The sequence below is a fragment of the Ceratotherium simum genome, chromosome 26 (genome assembly GCF_057802395.1).
Source record: "Ceratotherium simum simum isolate JZ-2026a chromosome 26, ASM5780239v1, whole genome shotgun sequence".
NCBI classification, from domain to species: domain Eukaryota; kingdom Metazoa; phylum Chordata; class Mammalia; order Perissodactyla; family Rhinocerotidae; genus Ceratotherium; species Ceratotherium simum.
The window spans coordinates 14,573,293-14,589,347 of NC_141925.1; the positions used below are offsets into that span (position 1 = coordinate 14,573,293).

At 48.2% G+C, this 16,055-nt stretch overlaps 1 protein-coding gene across 2 annotated transcripts in view; it reads left to right on the plus strand.

Moving 5' to 3' along the window:
- Positions 1-16,055, plus strand: part of XYLT1 (xylosyltransferase 1) — a 300,963-nt gene that overhangs the window by 241,658 nt on the left and 43,250 nt on the right. For both annotated transcript variants that reach the window (XM_004441858.3, XM_087417020.1), the window contains one exon: positions 11,768-11,848. In XM_004441858.3, the coding sequence (XP_004441915.3) occupies positions 11,768-11,848 (81 nt within the window). The remainder of the gene's footprint in view (positions 1-11,767; positions 11,849-16,055) is intronic.

The window sequence follows — 16,055 nt, forward strand, 5'->3', positions numbered from 1 at the left end:
TTAAACAATTTATTTTTTTAAGAAACATTGTGTCAGTCACTATATGACCACAAGAGGAGTAGGACTAAGGTATTGCCCCCTAGTAAATACCTCAGGAAGACCTGTAAGTGAACAACCTTTACTCAAGGAACAAGATACATGAGCTCATGTATAGTCAACTAAAACCAGGGCTTAAGTTACCCCCATTGAAATGAGTCCCTACAACTCAAAGTGATACCAGCAGTTGAAAAAGCTGAATTCATGTGTAAAGTCAGAACTCAACACAGTTTTTGGCACTTACGAAATGCTTAGAAATTTGTAGAAGGAAAAGGAGGAAGGAAGGGAGGGAGGGAGAGAGAGAGCAAGATAGGAAAGAAAGAGGGAGAGGATGAAGGAAGGAAAGAGGACGGGAAGGAAGTAGGGCGGGAGAGAAGAAGAAAGGAAATTTAATTCACATCCCCAACAGTCACATAGCTAAGACTTATGAAGTCTTTACTGTATACCAAGCACCCATGCTAAGTGCTTAACCTAAGTGCATCATTCTTTTTATCCTCAAAACACCTCTATGAAACGTGGCCTGTTATGATTCCCATTGTTCGGAAGGCAAGAGAGCAGATACTGAGAAATGGTATCTGCTCAGGGTCGGACAGTTTGATCAGATGCTCTATTCTGCCCTGCTCCCAAAGAAAGAATTGGAATCTGCATTGACCATCTTCTTTAGTGGTTTTTGAACTTTTATTTTTAAGCTACTAAAGCTTTTTTTCTCAATTGAAACTTCACCCCAGGCTGCAGTGTGGAAAAGAGGTGAAAGGGGCTCCTCTCTGAGGAAACCTCAGGTGAGCCGTCCCGAGGCCCCACCTGCCCAGCAGAACCCAGGGCTGCCCCAAGATGCAGTTGGAGAATCGCTGATCTGTATGATAAATTCTCTTTTAAGACATTTCAGAAATTTTCTGTCTCCAAGAACTGCCAAATTACTGCCTCAGAATCTATGTCATGTTAAGCAGCCTAATTTCTTTTTTAATGTCTCATCAGCCCTCTGAAATAAACAAACAGCATCTGTGGGTAAAGAATATACTGGGTGCAGCGTGTCCTGACCCTCCAGAATCTCTCTCCCGAGCCAAGAATCTCTGTCTGCTTGAGGTTTGCAGAGGTGGCTACGGAGTTTGTTTTTCCATGGAGGAGTGCGTGGCTTCTCTTCTGTGATGCAGTGCATTTTGACCTTCTTCCAGGACAGACAGGCTAGTACAGCTGGCAGACTGCCCAAGGTGGTGGGTGACAGTTAGCCATCCTTCGAGCTCAGTCCCGCCCCAGGGCTGACATCTGAGCTGACCCGACCCTGAAGTTCTGGGAGACGGAGATCCTTGTTGTATGCTACCCGCAGCAGAATATAGACTCTAGTCCTGGAGAAGTAATAATAATAACAACAATGATAGTTAACATTCAGGTATTCTGTGGGCCAGGCTGCCCAACCTGTTGTAGATCTCTGTTGCTTTCCCCTGCCCACTGTTGATTACCCCATTTCCGATACCAGTTTCTGTACTAGCCGGGATTGCTCAGTTGCAAGCAACAGTTAATGCCCTCGTATTTAATCCTCATAGCAACCCCATGAAGTAAATACTATTATCATCCCCGGTTTTAAAGATGAGGAAACTGAGCTTCAGAGAGCTGAAATGACCTGCCCGAGGCCACACAGTTCCCAAGTGGTAGAACTGGGACTCGAACCTACATGTCTCTGGTCTCAGGTCTGCATTATTTAACTGCTCCAACTTCTGATATGTTAATGTTGGTGCATTAGGGACATCTGTCTGGTGAAACTGGATAAATTATTACTATAGGTCATTGCCATCCTTTGGACAAACCCAGGAGAGTGTAGAAGGGTGGGGGAAAAACATCTGTTTTCAGACGTACACACAGAGGGAAAGTTGAGCTTATCCATTTGGTTTAATTTAGTTTAATTCTCATTTATACTCCAGCTCTTCCCAGTTGAACTGACACTGAGCAAGTTCTTGCAAAGACAAACAGGAGTTAACCAGGCGAAGACGGAGAAAGGGTGTTCCCAGCATGGGGGACGGTGTGGACAAAGCTCTCATTCTGGAAGGCAACACACATGTCCTGAGCAATTTCTGTGGGCCACTCTGAAATGGGCATGAGGACCCAAAGAGAAAGAGACATCAGGCTGCTAGACCCTGCCGTGTTTCAGGCCTGTGCGGGACAGTGGGGAAATGTAGCTGAATTAGACAAGGTTCCTGTCCTCAGGTGGCTTACAGTCAAGGGATCTGAACATATGTAACTTACACTAGTGTTAGGGACACAGGCGTGTAAGAGTAAAAATGTCACAGCTTGGTGGAGGACGGTGGACATGCCCTTTCCTCTGGCATTTCCAAGCAGAGGATCTAGTAACTTCTTTCTAAGGCTTCCATCTACTGAGCACCTACCATGGGCCAGGCACTGTGTGTGCCATACCCCACACCACACAGCAACTCAGAGACCACTGTTATCCCCATTTTGCAGCTTAGAAAACAAAGGCTCAGAGAACTTGAGGAACTTACTCGAAATCAAACAGCAACAAAGTGGCAAAGATCAGAGAGAAATTTCTACAAACGCCTCTCTGAAAACAGCTTTCGGTGTAGCCAAGTTTTGGCTTTCCCCCTTAAATCACATTGACTTTTAAGATTCAGTTGTTTGATGTCCTCCAAAGCTGGCCTCGTCTTGTCCCCCCAAAAGCAAATCAAATAACTGGCTGTAATCAGCCGTTGTAGGGGGACGCAGAATTTGGTCAACCAAATGTTCTGCCCATTTGAGATGTCTCATGGCATATGAGGACGACCTGATTTCAGAGAATTAAAATACACTCAAATAGACTTCACGCACACACACACACACACACACACACACACACAGAGTTTAGTTCTTCACTCATGATTCCAGCGGTGTTCTAGGATCAGGCTTGGCTTCTAGAATCAGGCTTGGCTCTGGATGCTGATTCTTGTCAGTTACCTTTCCATTACAGCCGTCTGGAGGAAGGGCTGACATGTTAAGAGTTCCCACTGATGGAACGTCAGATAAACTGCCTCTTAGAATGGCTTATGTGTGTTTAAAATGAAAAATGTGTGTCTTATGAATGTTCTCTGAAAGCGTTGAGGCTTTGAGAAATGGTTTGCCAGTTCTTGCAAATGCAATGAGCATGTTTTAATTCTGCATCGTTTTCGTCGATAACAAAAAGATAAATCCATTAGAAGTGATGGAGTTTTTTCATCCTGTGGTTCTCTGGTTGGCTGTCTGCCTGTGTGGAGGGAAGAGCTGTCCCCTGGTGTCTCCAGCGAGACTTGTGCTTTAGTTCACTTGATGCTTGACCCCATATCACAAGACTCTACCTATTTGTCTCCCTTCCGCACTGTCCTGTGTGCCACTTGAGGACAGGGACCATAGTCACTTTATCCCGCTGCTGTTCCAGGTGTCTAGCACCTAAGCTGTCAAAGAAATGGGAAATCATGTTTCCCAGGAGAGCAAGCAGAGCTTGCAAAGTCTTAGAGTTATGAAAGAGCACAGAACATTTAGAAAACTTCAAGTAATCCCAAAGATTAAGCAGGCAGGACCAGCTCAAAACCACCTTGCATGCCTTGCTGAGGAGTTAGGACATGGTCCTGCAAGTGCTAGAGAGCCACTGAGGATATTAAGTAGAAGAGGGGGCATGAGCACACTTATGTTCTAGCAAGATCCTACAACTTCTAGCCGGAGGATGGATTAGAGCAGCGTCTGGAAGCTGGGGCAGCATGTTATCCAGTTCACGTTTCATCAGGTGCCCAGGTGGCTGTAATTATGCCCACAGGGTCCAGGATGAAATACAGTATCTGGCCTTTCCAGACATTTTTCCCTGTATCTTAGCAAATGTGGGTCTCGCTGTGAGCCTTGACTGCATTCGAATCAGGGATTTCCATTCTCTATCTCCAGTGTTTTTGCCTTTGACCTTTCTTCTTCTTCTTCTGGAATTCTGGCCTCCTGAGAGATTTCCTAGCAGACAAGAAGACTCCAGTAAGGTCCAAGCAGAAACCGTCCGGAGAGTCGAACACAGAGTGATGGCAGTCACTCCCCCCACTCAAAAAGAAATAAACCATGTGGGAGAAAGGGTAGGAATCCATTCGTGAGATGGAATGCAGTGAGGGGAAATCAAGTGGCCGGGCTCAGACTTCAGACAAGTGCAGCAGAAAGACCCACACGGGGGACAGAAGGTTTTATCTCTGTCACCTCCTGATGTCCAACGTAGGTCCGACAATGGTCCCCTTGAAAGGAAGGAGGAGGCTTCAGAAGGCGGCTGCTGTTTCCTGTGCTGTGTCCTGGCTCTCTTTCTAAAGAACCAAAATGCACTCCTGAAGCTTATTCACCATGAGGAAAGCAGGACTGAAAAGATCCAGACTGCGGACCTGGAGTGTCGAGGTCTGAATCTCCACTCCACCTCTTATAAGACTTTGGCCAAGCCATTAAATATCTTCTTTTCCTACTTTGTTCATGAATATACTGGTACCTGCTGGATGGGGTTATTGTGACATTAAAGGAGGAGAAACACTTAACACTTTGAGGTGACACAGGGAAAGTTTTTTGCAATCATTTTTTCCCCCCAAAGCCCCAGTAGATAGTTGTATGTGGGATGCAGCCTCAGCATGGCCGGAGAAGCGGTGCGTCAGTGCGCGCCCGGGATGCGAACCCGGGCCGCCAGCAGCGGAGCGCGAGCACTTAACCGCTAAGCCACGGGGCTGGCCCTGCAATCATTTTTATCAAGCATTTCTCATGCCATGGGGAGTTCACTGGGCAAAGACATAGGGAAGAGCATTTCTGGCCAAGGGAATGGAATGGGCAAAGGCACGGATATAGAAGTGGCCGATGGAGCTCTCTGCCTTCCTGGGCTGAGCCCCTGCTCCAGTGGGGCAGGCACTGTGCTGGGCACGGCAGCTGCACCCATGAGCCCCACATGCCAGTGCTCCACGTGGGCATTTGTTAAGCACGCCAATGAGTATTTGTTGAGCGCCTACTGTGTGTCAGGTCCTGGAGGAACACAGAATTAGACCTAGCGCCTGCTCGTCTCATGACTACAGCCGGGCTCCTGAAAAGTGTTGTCCGAGGTGCCCGGATGGAAAATCCCGGGGCTGTCAGCAGACAGATGTGCACCAGCTGGAGCAGCTGCCCCGGGCACTGGAGAGGATAGTTCTGCGCATGCCCCACACCCCTTGCTGCTCGACAGAGGCTCACTTGGGTCCTACTGGTTGTTGGTACCATGGGGAAGCCAGAAGGCCCTGGCCCAGGCCTGGCCAGCCTGCCCGAGAAGCCCACCAGCCCCTCCAGGACAGCCCCCACTCCATCACCTGTGCAATTTCCTTTTCCCTCCCCACGCCCCTGCTGGCCAGCCAGCGTGGTTTCTGTGCAATGGCGTGAGCCCCAGCCATGCCCTCTTGGGGCAGCCTGAGTCCGTGTCGCATGTCTTTCTGAAAGCAAAGAGAGACTAAAAAGTGCCCTTTGCATGAACAATTCTTCATCTAGGAATTTAATCCTACAGAAATCTGTCATACCCACATATGGAAAGATAAATGTGCAAGGACGTTCATAGGAGCGATATCTGTAAGAGGATGGAAAAAGGAAATAACCGAAATGTCCATCACTAGGGGATTGGCTCTGCCCATTCCACAGGATTCTGTGCAGCCGTGAAAAGGACGAAAGCTACCTGTATGTGCGGATTAGACAGAACAGCAGGATGTATCATTATATTAAAAAGCTATGGGGGCCGGCCCCAGTGGCTTAGCGGTTAAGTGTGCGCGCTCCGCTGCTGGCGGCCTGGGTTTGGATCCCGGGCGCACACCGATGCACTGCTTGTCAGGCCATGCTGTGGCAGCGTCCCATGTAAAGTGGGGGAAGATGGGCACAGATGTTAGCCCAGGGCCAGTCTTCCTCAGCAAAAAGAGGAGGATTGGCATGGATGTTAGCTCAGGGCTGATCTTCCTCACCAAAAAAAAAAAAAGCTACGTACATGCATGTTCCCGTTTATGTAATAAACATGGATATAAATATTATAGCGTCTATTTCATAGTGCTGTCATGAGGAATAAGTGGGTTAATAGATGCAAAGTGCTTAGAATAATGTTTGGCCCACATAGTAGGCACTCGAGTGTTAGATGCTGTTGCTATTGTTACTATTGCTGTTATTTAATTCTCTATCTTACTGTAGCCTAAGTTTCATTATAATAATTTTGAAAGCATGGGAAGAGGTTACAGTTGGTGCTCCCGCCATCATGGTTTTCTGTACTCTTGGGCTCATCCTAGAAAGATGGAGTGTGACCTTTCTCCTGTGATCACACAGCCCTCCGCAGATCCACATGCTTGGGGTCACCAACTCGTCTTGGTTTGCCCAGGCCTGTCTGATTTTAAGACTAAAAGTTCTGTGTCCTGGGCACCCTCTCAGTCCTGGGGAAACCAGGACAGTTGACCATTCTCCATATGCTCTTGGTGGCCGAGTTGCTTTAGGAGATATACAGACAAGTAGTCATTATTGCTTTTCATGTGTAACAGGAAAAAAAGATAAAAATGGTACTTCAGAATGGAATATTATTTAGCCTTAAAAAGGAGGAAATTCAAGGGACCGGTCCCGTTGTGGTTAAGTTTGGCAGGCTCCACTTCAGTGGCCCGGGTTCATGGGTTCAGATCCCAAGCACGGACATACACCACTCATCAGCCATGCTATGGTGGCGACCCACATATAAAGTAGAGGAAGATGGGCACAGATGTTAGCTTAGGGCTAATCTTCCTCAAGCAAAAAAAAAGAGGAAGATTAGCAACAGATGTTAGCTCAGGGCTAATCTTCCTCAGCAGGGTGGGGGGGCGGAATTCTGACACATGCTACCATGTGGATGATTCTTGAGAACATTGTGCTAAGTGAAAGCAGCCAGTCACAAAAGGACAAATACTGTCTGATTCCACTTAAATGAGGTTCCTAGAGTTTGACTACTCTATGAATTTGACTATTCACAGAGACAGAGAGTAGAATGGTGGTTCCCAGGGGCTGGAAGGAGGGGAAATGGGGAGTTCTTTAATGGATATGGAGTTTCAGTTTTGCAAAATGAAAAGAGTTCTGGAGAGGGATGGTGGTAATGGTTGCACAACAGTATGAGTGTGCTTAATACGACTGAACTATACACGTAAAATGGTTAAGATGGCAAATGTTATGTTATGTGTATTTTACCACAATTTAAAATTTGAGAAAAAAGATAGATCAGAGATCAGGAATATTGTTGCATAGGATAAAGCTAAAGTGGTATTTAAATTGAACATACATATGAAGTAACTGTGTAGATGATACACCAGTGGAAGGAGTTGGGGAAACACTGACACCGTATATTCTGAGCTCAGATTGAAGGTGCCTCGATCCTCACCATCCTCAGCTTGCCCGATTCCACAGTCCTCCATCCACCGCCCCTCATGCACATTTCTGCTCCGCAAATGGCCCGCCCATTGCATCCAGGAGGGCTAAATCTGGTGCCCTCTGGGGTCTGCACATACCTGGCAGCATCAGGGGTTTGAAATCCCGCATCCTGACATTCACAAAAACTCCCTGTTTAACTTGTGCCTTAGCACTGTCAGCCTCACCATTAGTCGTGAGCACCTCTGGCAGATTCTTCTCAGCATCCTGTAGCAGGGAAGGGGTTCCGGGGCACAGTGGTGTGGGCTGGAGGGGCCCAGAGAAGTACAGGTGGCTGTGTTGGGCTCCTTCCAAGTGCAGGCTAAGCAGGCCCCATCCCCTCCTCACCCTGCCACACGCTGCCAGCAGACAGGCTTGGCTGTGACTGGGCTCCTGGGCACTGGGCGAACCTGAGAGCTGAGCTATGCCCCTTCTTCCTGTGTGTCTTCATGCCCAGAGCCATTGTGCGTATTAGACCCACACGATGGTGCGGTGGCCCTCTGGGAGCCAGTTCCTAACTCACACCAGCTAGGAGACTGTGGACAAGTCCCTTCCAGGGGGCATCTCCTAAACCATGCTCTGCAGAACATCCCATGGGTATTATGCACAGAAAGCCTTCCAAGTTCAAATCAGGTTGGGTCTTTATACTGCTGTCCCCAGTCCAAAGTGTCTTCAGCTTCTGGTGTTCAAGACGGCAGTAATAATACTATTAAATAACAGCTAACATTTATCAAGGGCTTACTTTATGCCGCGTGCTCCCGCACGGGTCTTTCATGCATTATTTTATGTCATACTCCCAACGCCTGAGGCTTATTGAGATGAAAGTAACTGGCTCCAAGTCTGGGCTTTCAGGAAGAGACTGTGGGGAGAAGATGGAGGAAAGAGGAAGGGAATTAACTAGCAATATTCATGCTTGACTTGAAGCGGTGCTGTTTCTACTTTAAAGGGCACACACGTCACCCGGGAATCTTGTCCAAAGGCAAATTTTAACTCAGTAGGTCTTGGGTGGAGCCTGAGATAAGGCATTTCTGTTGGTCCGAAGACCAGGCTCTGAATAGGGAGGCATGAGAGCACCTGTATCTTTTCTCCTGCACCTGGGATGGAATTCATTCATTCATTCACTCATTCGTTTGCAGAAGCACTCAGGTCGTGAAGAGCTGGAGCTTTGACGTTTAGAAGCGGGTTCCAATCCTGGTTCTGCACCTTACTAAATGGGCGACTTCTCTGAGTCCCAGTTGCTCATCTGCAAAATGGGAATGAAACTCACGTTTTATAGCATCTTTGTGAATAATAAATGCAATAAAATGTGGCAGAACTCTACCCCAGGGCCTAGGGCATGATGGACATTCCATAAATGGTCGTGGTTTGAGAGCTTATTTTGTGATTCATTTATTTATTCATTTCAGCCAAGATTCCCATATGGTTCCAATACGTTTATGTATTTCCACAAAGATGTCCCAATGGCTCCAAAAGCTACAGTGATGGGCCCCAGAGTCACCATCATGAATCAGAGGAACTGGCACAGACGGAGAGACATGTCTTCTAGTAATCTTCAGGAAAGGTGGAAGGAAATTGGTGAGGAGACAGACACAGGGATGCCACAGTGGAAGTCACTTGGCAAATGATTCCACCAGAACGGAGTGATAAATGTGTGTGAGGGGAGAGAGGGCAGGAGAGAGAGACTGGGACTAGGTAGCATGTCGACAGATCGCAAGCTGTTAATTATCCGGGGAGAACTAAATATTATGTAGGCAATTATCGACAGGCGTCTGAAAGCAACAATAGGCAAACTTGGTCCCCAGCCCAATTCCGTCTCTCCTAGGAGAAGGGCTGGGGAGACCGGCTTTGGCATGCAGAGCAGGCTTTTTACTCAGAGGGAGAGCAAGGGGCCCCGGGCCCCCAGGGAGAGGGGGGAGGCAGGGGTCCCCTCCCCGTGCAGTCCAGCCAAGCAGAGCGCACAGCACTTGGCTTTGAAAAGCGGCTTTCCCCACAAGCTCTGGGCCTGGAATCCGCGGCCCCCTCCCCGTCCGCCCTCCCTCCCCCAAGATGTCATCTTTTGAGAAGATTTCATGTGGAAGCATCGCTAAGTAAATTCGCTAAATGCCTATTCATCCCCGTCAGATGGGGACTCTGTGAAGCGGGAAATGTGAAAATGGCCCCCGCCCAGGGCCCTGAAAGGCGCTTTCTGAGGTTGCCCAGTGGAGCTGCAGCCGCCGCCCCTGGGGGGCCTGGGGCTGCGCGCGAGGGGGCCCCGAGCCCCGGCCGGCCCCTTCAATCCTCCCACCGAAGCCGCTGAGAGGCCCTTATTATTCCTGCTGCCAGGGCCCCATTCAGAGGTTAACTTGTCCCCGTATTCACCAGGACGACAATAATGAACTGTCGCGGAGAGTAGCGAGGGGGCTGGTCAATAGTAACGGCTAAGACGCGGAGATGGAATGGGCCTCTTTATGGTTTGGAGAGAGAGAGTGCTTTAATTTTTTCTCCTATAAGCCGATTTCGTTTCCTCCTCTGCCAGCAACTCCAGGAGGCCCCGTGCCCACGAGCTCCCGGAGCTTGGCAGGAGGCAGGCGTGGGCTGCCCCGTGGAGCCCGGGGCGGGGCCGTCCACGCGGGAGACGCGCCATTGCGCAGACGCGTGGGTTCAGCCTTTGTCTGCGCCCCCGGGCCTCACGCCTGTGCGCAGCGCCAGGGCTCAGCTCGCTGCGTCTGTGCGCATTCGCCTCATGGCAGACACGCGGGGTGTTGCTGGCGTCTGCTGCCGCGAAAACGGCCGGTTTTGAATTGGTGTTTATTTCGGTAATGGGCTGGGACGGCGGCGGTGCTCATTTGCGCCGCAGCATCTCTGAACTGCTTTGCGCCCCCTCCCCTGGAATTATGAGTTGCTCAACATGAGTCAGCCAATCAGAGAGCAGGGGCAGGGCGCGGCGCGACTGCAGGGAGTTGCAGGGAAGGGGGGGGTGGCTCCCACCAGATGGTGGGAGGCAGAAAGAGCAGGGCAGCTTGCCTTTATTGTGCGCCTACTGTATGCCTTTGATATCCACCCAGTTATCCATTCAGTATATATGCGTGGAGAGCCCGCTGTCTGTGGGGCAGCCAGGTGAGTTCGGAGAAGGCCACCACTCGGGGGTTAAGTGACTTCCCCTTGGACGCACAGCTGGGTCAGGAGTGGAGGGGGGTCTGTCTCCAGACCTGTCTGCTTCTAGAGCCCAGGCGTCACTTTCTAAGGCACGCACCTGCCTTCCAAAAGTCTAGCCTCCATTCTGTTCCCAGAGATGTCCTTCCCTTCCTCTGCCTTCTCCGTTTCTCCGAATTTGAAACAATGGTTAACCCTTTCCTTCTAAGTAAAAATCCCTGAGCAGAGCCCCTGATGATAAGGGAGCTGTCACTTCAGCACCGTTTACCTGTTTGAGTTTATTCAGCGGAAGAGGCGACTGCATTTCTGGCAGATGGAGACCTGTGTGACTGCCTTTTAAAATACTGTCACAGCTGTGTGCGCAAGCTGATTAGCTGTGACTACACTGCTAGTGCCAAGATTGATGGCGATAAATTTGGGATAACAATGCCAGGAACGATGTCATCGTTAGTATCGCACTTCATATTTTTTAAAGCTCTCTCTATCAGTAACCCAGTGGTTACTGAAGACTTGGTATTCATCCATTCATTCATTCTTCAAAATGCATTTGAAGAAGTCAGCTCAAACTCATCTTGCTTTGAGTCGTTCATTCATCTAACAAACATTAATGTAGTTCCTACTATTTTGCAGTGATGAAGTCCAACTAGGTCTGTCCTCACGGAGCTTACATCCTAATGCAAGCAAATTTAACGCTTTCAGATGGTGATAAGACAGTGATGTAAATAGAGTGATGTGATCAAGGTGGGGTCAGGGAGACAGGTGCCACTTTAGGTTGGGTGGCCAGAAGAGGCTTCTCTGAAGAGGTGACATTTGAAAGGAGACCTGGATGACAAGGGCAAGCCAGATACAGCACAGAATTTCCAAGGCATGGCAAGTGCAAAGGCCCTGAGGTTGCTACGTATATGGCATTGAACCACACACTGGTGACTTACTGTTTGCCAAGCCCAGTGCTGGGCACTGGAGATTCCAAAACAAATAAGATGCTGTGCTTATCCTCAAGGGCTTCACAGGATATGGAGTATATAGGAGACACAAACAGTCCATTTTAATGTAATGTAGTAAGCCCAGTGATGGTGACCCATGAAAGAAGATGCCTTATCAGTCTGTGTGATGTGAAAGGAGGGGACCTTGTTTCTGTGACAAAGAAGTGAGCCAAGACTCAGAGTCCCCATGGTCTCTGGAGGACCCTGACTTTCCTCTTGGTTTGTTTTCACAGGACAAATGACCAGCTGGTGGCATTTCTCTCCCGATACCGAGATATGAACTTCTTGAAGTCACATGGCCGGGACAATGCAAGGTAGTACATCCTCCCCCTACCCTTGGACGAAATGGAGATGCAAGTCTGAGTGATCATGTTGGGGGCTTCCTTCTAGGCTGGTTTGTTCCAGCCAGGGAATAGTTGAGGCCGGGAGAATGGCAGGCACGGGTGGGCCTCGGCCCTTTCCACAAAGGATCTGAAGTGGTCTCTCCTGTCAGTCAATGACAGAGATGATAGTAAATGTGTCTCATCATGTCATAGCTCTTTACACCTTTTTTTCAAGCCCTTTCACGAGTCCGTTATCTCATTATGGCAACTCTTCGAGGTAAGCATTGCAGCCATTGTTAATTCCCATTTTATTGGTGGGAAGACTGAGGCCCGTAGTTTAAGTGATATCCCCAGATCATTCGGTCAGCCAGTCATTCAACAAATATTCACTGAGTGCCAAGCGTGTGCCAGGCACCCTTCTGGCAATAAATAAGACAACATCCTCACTCTCATGGAATTTACTTTTTGGTGGAAACGAGTCTCATGCGAGCATGGAGTTGAACTCGGGTCTCCCAACTCCCAGCCCTGGGCCCTCCCCACCGCCTCACTCCTGTTGCTCAAGACGTTGGCAGGGATTTGAGGCACCCAGAAGCCCAAACTGGATCCACTGCGCCTCCTTCACTTAAAATGAGCAAAGCCAAATAGCGTCACTACAGTCCAGCCTTGAGATGAGTCCCAATCTCCATGGCCAGAGATGGGCTAGAAGGGATGCCGTTTCGAGCACCCCCTGTAGGAGAGATCACGTGATCGGCTTCACGATCCCGACATAAAACACCCTTAAAAACCAGCCCAGGATCACTCGGACATCCTGGGGCGTGTTTCTAGCTGTGATCTCAGAGCATGAGCTGGCAACTCCTAGGATACTTTTCGCTTGTTAATGTGTTTTGTGTCTGACCCTTGTGCTGGTTTGGTTTTGTTTAATTCAGGTGTTTCATTGGAAAATTAATAGCCCCACTTAAAAATAGCAATATTTTCCACGAAAATCCAGACTTCTAGTTCATCTCCAAAGATCAGAAGGTCCACTGCCTCTGTGGCTGAATTTTCTCATGGCAGTTATCATCTGGCTCTTAGAGAAAGCCTGTGTTCTCCCCATCACTGCGGTCCCTACCTGTCCCCCTTCCCTACCTGGCCCCCGTTGGCATATCAGTTTGCACTCTCTGCTTTGTATGTTCTCCGCCGCTGCTGATGGAGGGGTCGTTTTGGCTGCCTCTTACCCAGTTATCCACAGCAGGGATGGGCGAAAACAAGCCGTGGGCTCCATTTCCTGGGCTTTCAAGAAGTAACCCCAGAATCCTTTTGTTGTATCGTTTTTTTACATTTTAACTTTGATTTCATCCAGCTGACTGTTTATAGGTTGTTCCTGTCCTACTGACAACCTGCATTCTTTACATTTAAAAGGAGCCCCCAGACTTGAAGATGCTCTATAAATCAGCACAGATTAGTAGAGCATGTTTCAGCCACGAAGGGTGGAGAGGCCTGGGTAGATAAATAAGAAGAATTATAGCCACTGTGTATTGTGTTCCTACTAAGTGCCCGTCGCTCTGCTGGGCCCTTTGCATGCAGGATCCAAGTTTATTCTTATGGCCACTCAATGCCAAAATAAGAATTATTATCTCCATTTGTCAGGAGAAGCAAGGGAGTCTTTGGGAACCTAAAATCATTTTCCCAAGGTCACACAGCTGGGAAGTGCTAGAATTTGAACCTAATTCTCTGGCCCCAAAGCCCATGGGAGCAACATGGAGCTGAACTAGATTCCACGGAGGTGGTTAGTTCTCAGAACTGGCCCAGATATTGGTGTCTCCGCCTTTAGGTAGAGAATGAAGACCCTCCTTCCCCTCCAGGTAGCCTGGTAATACATGTTTTGTGCAAACAAAGTTGCATCATGGGAAAGGAGCCACTGTAAGTTGATAGACTTGTAACTGAACTATATCCACCCTAGTATTATTGTTTCAGCCTAGTCAGTCTTTATTCTCTCTCCACTACTTCCAGGCACTGTGCTAGGAGCTGGGTATAGCACAGAGGTTAAAATCATGAGCTTTGAGGTTACGCTTCCTGGGTTGGAGTTCTGCTCTATCGTGTCCTTGCTGTCTTACCTTGAACGGGTGACTTAACCTCTCTGAGCCTATTCCCTTACCTGTACAATGGAAATATTAAAAGACCTACACTCATGAGGTTGTTGGGAGGATTAAATGATATGCTGCATATAAAGCATTTGGCATGTAGTAAATGCCCCGTGGTGGTGGTGGTGATGTCATTGCCGTGATAAACATAGGACTAAAATATTGCTGGTGGCAGAAAGAAATGGATGGTGTATGGGCCAGAGTTGTGCCTCTGGGTGTGTGAGTGTATCCTGTCTAGGTGATGTGCATCCGTAGCTGACAGCTGGTACCCAGATGGCAGAGGCCAGGGTGAAGGCTCAGGCTAAGGAGATTGTGGTTACACCTCCCTCTAAAACCCTCAACTCCAGAGCTCTCGGTGCAGAAGAGCTCACAAGTTCCAACACCCGTGAACGAGTCCTCAGCTGGGATTCTCTCACTTACATGAATTAAGGGCAGTAGTTTAGTATTAATTTAATAGTAAAATGAGCCAACGTGCCATCATCTGCCACTGGCTCCTCTTTGTCAGCTGAGGCCTTACCTGCTGCATGAACAAGCCTAACCACTGCCCATCTTCTGTTATCTCTCGCAAGTGTGCAGAGCTGGGCATGGCTTAGTCCTGGTCCCTACACTGGCGGTGTGTTAGGAAGGACTCTTTTGGTGGGAATTGACAAAAACCCTGCTCAAATGAGCTTAAGGGGTAAAGGAAGTTGTCAGATAATGCAACTAAAACATTGGTAGCTGACTTCAGGTACGGCTGAATCAAGCAGTTCAAATGGTATCATCAGGCTCAGTCTCTGTTCTTTTTTTTTTTTTTTTTTGCTGTTTAATTACTTTTTGTTATTCCTGGAGAGAGTTAAAGTAAAATAAACACATCTAATAGCCAAGTGGTTCGCTGCCAGGAATCTTTTCTCTTTTTTTAAGTTGACGTATAACTGACATAAAATGTTGTATTAGTTTCACGTGCACAGCATAATGATTTGATATATGTATATAGTGCAGAAGGATCACCACCATAAGTCTGGTTAACATCCATCACAACACATAGTTACAGTTTTGTTTTCTTGTGACGAGAACTTTTAAGATCTACTCTTTTAGCAACTTTCAAATATATAATACAGTATTATTGACTATAGTCACCATGCTGTGCATTACATCCCCAGGACTTATTTATTTTATAACTGGAAGGTTGTACCTTTTGACTGCCTTCCCCTGTTAACTTCTGTTAGTTCTATTTTCTTTGTGTTGGTTTAATTTTCTGCTCCAGATGCTGATCCCTCACAGCTTATTAGCCTCATTTTACTGATAAGGGAACTGAGACGCAGAGAGGTGACGTAACGTCCTTAAGCTCACACGACAAGGGCAGGGCTAGGCCTCAAAGCCAGGTGAGTGTGTCGCCGGCCCAAGCTCGCAATCCCTGCGTGATGAAGCCTCTCTGTGTTCTGGTTCTGCTTCCCTCCCATATGCTGGGTGGCTTAGAGGCAGCCAGTCTGCTTCTCTGGGCTTCATTTTCTCCCTTTGAAAAACAAGGGGGTTAAACAAGATGATCTCCAAAGTCCCTTCCCCCTCTGCTTCTCCATGCTTCTGGACCAGCCCTTGTAAAAGACGGTGTGACAGAGGCACAGAGCTTAAAAGACAGAGAGACGGGGAGGGACAGAAACAAGCAGTAAGACACAAAATAGGCCACGGGGTGCCTCGGTTTTTAATTCCACGTGGTTCCTAATGGCAGTGTTGACCTTCTGTTCCCATCTCCAACCTTGAGCAGCCAATTTGGACTTACAGCTCCCGCTGTGAGGAGATGGCATAAAGGCAAACTAGTATTTTAATAGCTGCCAAATTGGTCCTGACTGTTCCTGTAATTAAGTGATGGGGAGGGTTGTGTTCACTGTTTCTCCTTGCTTTCCTCCAAAAATAAAGTAACTAGATGTATTGAAAGACACGTAGCACAATTACCGTTTTCCCAGATAGCCTCGTCAGGGCTAGCAGAAGCAGGTGCCCCCAAGCCTGCTCTCAGCCTGAAGAGGAGGATCTTTGCAAACATCCCCAGGAACTCCTGGCTCTTCTCAGGGAGCGTCAGAGAGGTTTCCTAGATCTTTGCAGCC